Here is a 9,636-nt window from a genome sequence, read left to right on the forward strand (position 1 = left end):
CAAAGGACAATTTAGTTAAGCGCAACTGGACAGGTTCTACTAGGTGCAGTTTCTGTGATCGGGACGAGACTATCAAGCATCTCTTTTTTGACTGTCCGTTGGCACGAGGATTGTGGCGCTCTGTGCAAATTGCCTTTAACATTACTCCTCTGACTTCGGTCAACACGTTATTCGGGGCATGGCTTGCTGGGATAGAGTCCGAAGCAGCTAGACACATTCATGTAGGAGTATGTGCGTTGTTATGGGCAATTTGGAATTGCAGAAATGATTTGGCTTTTAACAGGAAAACAACTATTCATTTTTTACAGGTTTTATTCCGGGCTACTGCACTGATTCGTATGTGGTCCTTACTCACTCCGACGGAGGCCAGGGAGCGTTTGGTTACTGGATCTGTCCGGTGGGAGATGGTAGCGCGGGATATCTTTAACCGGTTTGGATGGCAGTCATGTAATAGGATAGGCAATTAGCTTACCTATCTTTTATTTTGCCTGCCGGTTGTGGCTTATTGGGCTTTTTGTTTTGGCTTTGAGGCTCTGTGTGAGCTAGCCTTTGCTTTTGTTTGCAGACTTTGATACTTTGTTGAACCATATTTACTCTTTAATAAATGTGGCCGTATGCATCGTTCTGATGCAGAGGCCGGGGAGTCCCCCCTTTTCGAAAAAATGGCATGCGTGCGTGCGTGCGTGCGTGCGTGTGTGTGTGATCGAGGAGTCTCTCCTAATTTGGGTTGCATCGAGACTACCACCAGAATATCCTCACAATAGTTCTGGCATGTTCTAAAATCACCATACAGATGCGGTATATGTTTACTATACCATACAATATGGACCAATATATAAAATATCACCATATAGATGCGGCATCTTGCTTTTTTCAGAAGTTAAGTTTCATAAACTTTGACCAATTTATAAAATACCATTTTTTTGTCATTTGAGAATATATTTCGCGATCTAATTGTAATGATTTGGCATTGTGGACGTTGACAAGAATTTCTATAATTTTGCACAAAGTTTACAAAGTTGACTTAACAAAAATCTATTATGCACTATATTTTGGAACAAATGGAGTTTTTTTTCTTTTGGTTGGACATTTATTGAACCAAAAGCACAGTTTACAAAATTCGTGTGCTTCCAAGTCTTCTATCTTGCACTTCCATCAAAATTCTAATGTTTTAAGATCATGCATACCAGTGAGGCCTGTAATATGTATGCGTTCATATGATATCCAATTTAGCAGTGGCTATAGAGTCACACTATTGATTTCTAATCACACAATATGAATATCTAAAAGTTACTTTTTACAAAAAGTTAGAACAATAAAGGCAGGGCCCTCGCATTTGCCAAACGGCACTGTGCTAGTTGAGTGAAAGGTAAGCTTGCAGATTTCTACTGGAAACAAGTGATCTTGAACTAATTCATTTCCTCACTTTTGGGGAAGAAGACATCGTCGCACGGTCAGGAGAGAGTTCCAAAGAAAATCTAGAGAGAGTTCCAAGTACGTGGGACGCAAACTTATAAGACAACTCAATACACGTAGAAACGACTGATCACGCATAGAATAGTTGAAGTCAACATGTGCAGGGCTTCAACTAGCTTGCCACACCACGTAGACAAATCAATGCGGCCAACAGTGGAACCATTCGTAGAGGGTTCACCTATATATACACACCAACATTGTGTTGCCACACGAATGGAACAGCTTAGGACATTCCTAATCGACCACACAATGGCGTCTCCTCCTCCATCGTCCACCATGATCCAGATGCCTCCAAGTCCACAAACCAACGGCCAGCCAACGGCCGGGACAATCCCAGCCATGCCTAATGATGCCGGTGACGTGACCATAGCACCTGCAGCAGCTGCCGGACCAGCATCCAAGGCAACGGACAAGGTCATGTCGAGCGCCGCCAAGCTCACGCAGCTCCTGCCGACGGGAACATTGCTAGCGTACCAGGCTCTATCCCCGTCCTTCACCAACCACGGCAAGTGCGAGGCCTCCAACCAGTGGCTCACCACTGCGCTGGTCATCATCCTCGCCGCCCTGTGCATCCTCTTCTCCTTCACCGATAGCGTCCTCGGCCGCGACCAGAAGCTCTACTACGGCGTCGCCACACCACGCGGCTGTAAAACTCTGGTGGAAGCGTTAAACCCTTTGCTCGGGCCGCGTATGTATATATATGCAATATGCCGTGGCTTACAAGAACCGATCGACAGAGATCGATCGTGATTGTTACAGGAGGTTGGAAGAGATAAAACAGAAGAAGAGATAGAAAGAGATACAAGTTAAACAGCTTTCCTATCTCTATACAATATCTTCTAACACTCCTCCTCAATTTAAACCTCAGGAAACTTGCGCAAGGTTAAGATTGTACTTGAACTCATCCAACCTCCTCGTAGTAAGAGGTTTTGTGAAGCCATCAGCTAGTTGATCTCCCATAGGTATAAACCGAATATCAAGTAGCTTTCGAGCTACTCTTTCTCTGGCAAAGTGGAAATCAACTTCAATATGTTTGGTGCGTGCATGGAAAACAGGATTAGCTGAAAGATAGGTTGCTCCAATATTATCACACCATAATCTAGCAGCTTGTGGAGCCTTGATTCCATGTTCATAGAGCAATGTCTGTATCCACATTACTTCTGTTGTAGCATTTGACAAAGCTTTATACTCAGCCTCTGTACTTGACCTTGAGACAGTAGCATGTTTTCTTGCACTCCATGATATGAGATTAGTTCCCAGAGACACAGCAAAACCACCTGTAGACCTTCTATCATCAGCACACACTACCCAGTCTGCATCAGAATAAGCAGTGACAAGTAGAGATGGAGACTTGGTAATCTGAAGTCCAAGTCCTTCAGTAAACTTAAGATACCTTAAAATCCTCTTAACTGCAGTCCAGTGAGTTGTTCTAGATGCATGTAAATACTGACATACCTTATGCACAGAGTAAGAAATATCGGGACGTGTAAGAGTTAGATATTGTAAAGCACCCACAACACTTCTATAATTTGTTGCATCTTCTGACCCAAGTGCTTCTCCACTCTCAATTGTAAGTTTTTCAGAAGTTGAAATTGGTGTACTCACAGGTTTGCAATTGTGCAGCCCTACTCTCTTGAGTATATCAGCAGTGTACTTTTCTTGCGTAAGAAGAATACCATCTTTGACTCATTTGACCTCTATGCCAAGAAAGTAGTGAAGATCACCCAAGTCCTTGAGAGCAAATTCCAACTTTAGATCTTTGAGCAAACAAGTGGTTGCATCTGAACTTGAGCTTGCAATAATTATATCATCAACATAAACAAGTACAAATATAGTGATCTTGTCTTTATGATAAAAGAACAATGAAGTGTCAGCTTTAGATGGTGTAAATCCAAGTTGTTGCAACTGCATACTCAACCTTGAATACCAAGCTCTTGGGGCTTGTTTCAGACCATACAAAGTTGTATCCAACTTACAAACATAATGTGGTGTGCTGTGATTCTCATATCCAGGTGGCTGCTGCATGAACACTTCTTCCTCAAGAACACCATGAAGAAACGCGTTCTGAACATCTAGCTGCCGTAAACTCCATCCTCTGGAAATAGCAATAGACAAGACAAGTCGAATATTAGTTGCCTTAACAACAGGACTAAAAGTATCTTCATAATCAATACCAAATCTCTGCTTAAAACCTTTGGCAACTAATCTAGCCTTGTACCTGTCTATGCTTCCATCAGATTTTCTTTTTATTTTATATACCCATTTGCAGTGTATAGCATTGCTACCTTGCCTTGAAGGTACTAAGTGCCAAGTTCTATTTTATATGAGTGCATCATATTCTTTATACATAGCCTCCTTCCAATCTTTATGTGCTAGAGCATCATGCAAATTATTTGGTTCACCAACGGTACTAAGAAAAACGCGTTTGCCTCTGTCATACCGTATCGTACCATCAGTATACTCTTTATTTTTGACGATACCTGACTGCGACCGTGTGTGACGACGGGGAGCCGGAGATAGAGTTGTTGATGTAGGCGAACCATCCACAGAAGATCCCAGCGCCGAAGATCCCAACACTGGATCCAAGAAGGATTCTGCACCGGCTGCTGTGCCTGTCCTCCTGTCGCCAGCCGCATCCGCGTCAGCCTGCGAACAAGTGGCGGCCGGTGATAGGGGCACGCTTGCCCGCGATGATAGGTGCCCCTCCGCGCCGTGCGGTGATACGTGCTCGCCCGCCTGCGGTGATAAGCGCTCGTCTGTGTCCGCGCCGCGCGATGATAAGTGCCCGCCCGCGCCCTGCGGTGATAGGCGCGCGTCCGCGACTGGACTAGCGGGCTCCACCAGGTGGGGACTATCGGCCACGCGCGTGCATGCACCCGCGCCTGGGCTGGCGGCCTCGTCCAACCGCGCATCAGGACAAGCAGGGTCCACCTGGTCGGCCACATGCATAGGAGAGCGATCCTCCTGGGATCACGCGCCGCTGGCGCGAGATCGGCTTCGGATCCAGCGCCGCTGTCAGCAGGATCAACATGGGATCCCGTGTGTGTCTCGTCCTGATCTGTGCACATAAAATGACGACCAAAATCTGCAGAATCACAATTTTCATTGAATTTTTCACAAGGTCAGCATTAATTAATTCACCCCCGTGACCTGGAAGAAGAGCTATTTCAGCATGGAAGAGAGCTCCTGCATTGGATGAAGCTTGGCAAAAGGAAAAAGATTTTCCTCAAAAACAACGTCTCTAGAAATATAGATACGTCCAGTAGCAACTTCTAGGCACTTATAGCCTTTGTGAAGATTACTATAGCCAATAAAAACACATTGAGTAGAACGAAACTCAAGTTTATGACGATTATAAGGACGAAGATTGGGATAGCATGCACACCCAAAAGTTTTGAGAGAATTATAATATGGTTTTTGATTATAGAGACGTTCCAAAGGAGTAGAATTGGCAATGACTTTGCTAGGCAACCGATTAATAAGATATGTGGCAGTGATGAAAGCTTCATCCCAATATTTGAGAGGCATAGAAGCGTGAGCAAGTAAAGATAGACCAACTTCAACAATATAATGATGTTTTCTTTCTGCAGAGCCATTCTGTTGATGGGCATGAGGACAAGACACATGGTGTGCAATACCAATACTACGAAAGAAAGAGTTGAGCTTCTCATACTCCCCTCCCCAGTCACTTTGGACTGTCAAAATTTTTCTGGCAAAGTGTCTTTCAACAAGTTTTTGAAACTCTTGGAATATGAAAAAAACTTCAGATTTATACTTGAGTAAGTAAATCCAAGTAAACTTGCTATAATCATCAATGAAACTGACATAATATTTCTTTCGTCCAAAAGAATCACAGGCATGGCCCCATACATCACTGAAAATAAGCTCTAAAGGAGCATGAGAAACACTACTTGATCTAGGATAGGGAAGTTGGTGACTCTTGGCACATTGACAAGCTTCACAAACTGAATCACTAAGAGGACTAGGAGACAAAGAAAGATTGCCTTTATTGATAACTTGCTTAACTATGACTGAGGAAGGATGTCCTAATCGTTGATGCCACCTTGCCAAAGAGGGCTTGATGACGGAGTAGACATGACGATGCTTGCGACTAAGTGCTCCGGATGTGATGGGGTAGAGGCCTCCAATGCATCTACCGTGGTGTAGAAGTTCCCTCATTGCCCGATCCTTTATAAAAAAGTAACGAGGGTGAGTTTCAAAGAAGACATTATTATCAGTGGCTAAACGAGACATGGAAGCAAGATTTTTGTCGGCTTAAGGCACATGAAGAACATATTTCAGAACGAGGTCACATTTAAGCATAGGTGAATTAATAAAAGCTTGACCAATGTGTTGGATATCCATACCTCCACCACTTGCGGTGTGAATCTGATCATTGCCGTGATACTTCTCACGGAGAGCGAGCTGCTCTAGCTCACTTGTGACATGATCCGTGGCGCCGGAATCAACATACCACACGCCATCTCCTCCTTGTTCACGCATGGCTGCAGCAACATGTTTAGCATCGGGAACGTAGTCCTCATCATAGCGGTGCCAGCAGTCCGTAACCTCATGGCCGGCCTTCTTGCAGAGTTGACAGCGAGGGCGACCACGAGAGGACGAGGAGGGGCGGCGGCTAGTGTTGTTGAAGCCACCACCCCCTGATCTGTTGCCGGAGTTGTTGTAGTGGCCGCCGCCTCCGGCGCTGCTGTAGTGGTTGTTGTAGCCGCTGTCCTGGGAGTTGTCGCGCCCGCGCCCACCGCCGCGTTGTGCGTGGTGACCGCGCCCACGGCCACGGCCACGCGAGACGGCGTTGGCGGAGGATTGACGGAAGCTGGCGCCATGGAGGAGGCTGAGGCGGGCGTCGAAGCTTAGGAGCTGGCTGTATAGCTCCTGGACAGTGATCGGCTCCACCCGAGCTGCAAGGGCCGAGACTACTGGATTGTAGTCCATGTCCAGCCCGGCCAAGATCTTGGACACGATCTCCGGATCAGAGAGCGCGGCAGCGGTGCAGGCAACTTCATCTGTTAGGCTCTTAATCTTTCCAAGATATTCGGCCATAGTCATGTTACCTTTTTGAAGATTCGTAAGCTCGATGCGGGTATTGATGGCTTGGGCTTGGCTCTGGGCGGCAAACATGTCATGGATGGCGCGCCAGACTTCGGTCGGCGTCTGTAGCGTGGCGACTTGTGCAAGAATGTCGCGGGAGAGGGAGCCCATCAAGTAGCCTTGGAGCTGTTGCTGTTGTGCAAACCAGAGGGATCTCGCAAAGTTCAGTACCTGTTCTTCTTTGCCTTCTTTGGTGATGGTGAGGGTGGCCGGCGGTGCCGGACTCTTCGCGTCAAGATGGTGTTCCATCTGCGCGCCCTTGATCTGTGGTAGGACGATGGCCTTCCAGAGCAGGAAGTTGCCCCTCGTCAGCTTCTCTTGCGGCGGCGATCCGAGGAAGGAGGTGGTGGGGTTGGAGGTGGATGATGACGCAAACATGGAGGAGGAGGAGGTGGTGAGCGCACCCATGGTGCTGGGCGTCATGGCTGCGGTGGTGGTGGACATGGCTGCGGTCGCCTGGTAGCTAGATGCGATCTCTACCCAATCTATCGAGGAAGAGGCTCTGATACCATGTAAAACTCTGGTGGAAGCGTTAAACCCTTTGCTCGGGCCGCGTATGTATATATATGCAATATGTCGTGGCTTACAAGAACCGATCGACAGAGGAGGTTGGAAGAGATAAAACAGAAGAAGAGATAGAAAGAGATACAAGTTAAACAGCTTTCCTATCTCTATACAATATCTTCTAACAGCGGCTTCAACGTGTTCAACTTCTCCGACGAAGAGGAGAAGCTGAAGTGGACTCCAGCTGAGTTCCGGAGGCTCCGCATCCGGCCGCTGGACTTTTTGCACGCCATCTTCACGGCGCTGGTCTTTCTCATCGTGGCCTTGAGTGACGTGCGGCTACAAAACTGCTTCTTCCCAAACGCCGGCAGGAACACCACGGAGCTGCTGAAGAACCTGCCGTTGGGCATCGCATTTCTGTCGAGTTTTGTGTTCATTGTCTTCCCCACAAAGAGGAAGGGCATCGGCTACACCGACACCACTCCTCCTGAGAAGCTCACTTGATGTTTAGAACTTTAGATGATCATATATCACCTTTTTTTGGACAATTAGATTACAACGTAATCACGCTATATATAGTTAACTTGTGATTACTTTATTTTTGAGTAATACTTGTGTATTGTTTAGTTTGTTCATGCCATGGAACCATTCGTGTATGTACATATATCCTTGGATGTAAAGTTTGTCTTTCAATTTAAAATACAGAGGAAAAATATACACCTTACTTCGTAAAAGGAATAACCCATGAACCTCGCCCAAAGTCTATGTAAACTCCTAGGTCATAAAGTCACAAGTTTTTGAATTTACGAAATAAGGTGGACTTCGTCTCATGGAAGGAGATGGTTTTTTATAGACGAGAAAGGTAGGTACTACGCTACTCCTACTATCCATTTCACTAAGATGGGTAGATAGCAAAAAGAAATAAAGAAATACTTACAGGCAGTTAAAATTGGAAAAATAAAACAAAAATACGAATGTCAGGAAACGTAGGCACTCGCAGCGCCGGCCGGCCTAATGAGCCGACAATCAGGGTGGCGGCTGTACCCGTACTTACATCCAAGAGCACTCGGCCTCGGCATTGGCCACGGTGCGATACTCTGCCTTGGCGCTGGAGCGGGAGACCGTGGGCTGCCGCTTCGATGACCAAGAGATCAACGAGGGCCCAAGGTAGACACAGTAGCCTGACGTAGAGCGTCGCATGTCAGGGCAGCCAGCCCAGTCAGCATCCGAGTAGGCCACGAGGTCAGTGGAGGCGGAGGCCGTCAGGGTGAGTCCTAAGGACATGGTGCCGCGTATTTAACGGAGAATACGCTTCACCAGAGTCCAGTGAGAGTCACGCGGGGCGTGCATATGGAGGCACACCTGCTGAACATCGTACTGTAGGTCGGGGCGAGTCGGCGCCATGTACTGTAAAGCACCAACAATAGAGCGATAAAATGCTCCATCGGACGCGAGAGACCCCTCCAGAGCAGAGACCTTCGCCTTCGTGTCGACAGGGGTGGGTGCCGGCTTGCAGTTAAGCATACCAGCACGCTCAAGGAGCTCGTGGGCGTACTTCTGCTGATGTAGAAAGAAACCGTCAGCCCGGCGGATCACCTCGATGCTGAGAAAGTAGTGCAGGGGCCCCAAGTCCTTGAGGGTGAACTCATCACGAAAACGAGCAGTCAGCCGCTGAAGGACATAGGGGGTGGACGCCGTGAGGATGATGTCGTTGACGTAGAGCAGTAGATAGGAAGTGTCAGCTCCCTGATGATACACAAAGAGTGAGGCATCGGAGCGAGTGGACCGAAAGCCCAGAGACTGCAGGAAGGCTGCGATACGCTGGTACCAAGCCCGAGGCGCCTGCTTCAACCCGTACAGAGAGCGGGAGAGCAAGCATACGAAGTCGGGGTGCTCGGCGTCGACGAAACCAGTAGGCTGCTCACAGAATACCTGCTCGGCGAGATGACCGTGCAAGAAGGCGTTGGAAACGTCCAAATGATGCACAGGCCAGGTGCGCGAGACGGCCAGCTGAAGGACGACGCGGATCGTGCCCGGTTTCACAACCGGGGCGAAGGTGTCGGTGAAGTCCACGCCCGCACGCTGCCGAAAACCATGAATCACCCATCGAGCCTTGTAGAGCTCGAGAGAACCGTCCGGGCGAGTCTTGTGGCGAAACACCCACTTGCCAGAGATGATGTTGGCACGGAGGGGTCGCAGAACAAGTTGCCACGTGCGGTTGCGCTGTAAGGCGTCGAACTCCTCCTGCATCATAGCTAGCCAGTGGGGATCCCGAAGGACAACGCGAGCGGAGGTGGGGACGGGTGATCGCGTCGACGTCGAGGCGGCGCACACATACTAGTCGGCGGAGTAGCGTGTGCTGGGCCGAAGCACTCCTGCTCGGGCACGGGTAGTCACGCCAAGTGGCAGGACAGCAGGGCCGCCGGGTGCCATGGCGGCGGCCGAGCCGGCGGCGGAAGAGGCGACGTGCGAGGGTGACGTCGAGCCCGTCGCAGGATGGGCGGGTGGGGTGCCGGGCTCAACCTCGTATGAGGGAGACGGGACCCC

General features: G+C 48.5%; 1 protein-coding gene across 1 annotated transcript; it reads left to right on the top strand.

Moving 5' to 3' along the window:
• The first annotated feature begins 1,725 nt into the window (after positions 1-1,725).
• Positions 1,726-7,593, top strand: LOC123157604 (protein DMP3-like). Its single transcript, XM_044575871.1, has 2 exons — positions 1,726-2,141; positions 7,278-7,593. Exons 1-2 carry the CDS (start codon positions 1,726-1,728, stop codon positions 7,591-7,593), a joined length of 732 nt encoding a protein of 243 aa, XP_044431806.1.
• The last annotated feature ends 2,043 nt before the right edge of the window (positions 7,594-9,636 follow it).

This window comes from Triticum aestivum, chromosome 7B, assembly GCF_018294505.1.
Source record: "Triticum aestivum cultivar Chinese Spring chromosome 7B, IWGSC CS RefSeq v2.1, whole genome shotgun sequence".
NCBI classification, from domain to species: Eukaryota; Viridiplantae; Streptophyta; class Magnoliopsida; order Poales; family Poaceae; genus Triticum; species Triticum aestivum.

Coding starts and splice junctions, on each gene's coding strand:
- LOC123157604 (XM_044575871.1), top strand. CDS start 1,726: ATGGCGTCTCCTCCTCCATCGTCCACCATGATCCAGATGCCTCCAAGT. Junction 2,142..7,277: donor TGTAAAACTCTGGTGGAAGC/GTTAAACCCTTT, acceptor ATCTTCTAACAG/CGGCTTCAACGTGTTCAACT.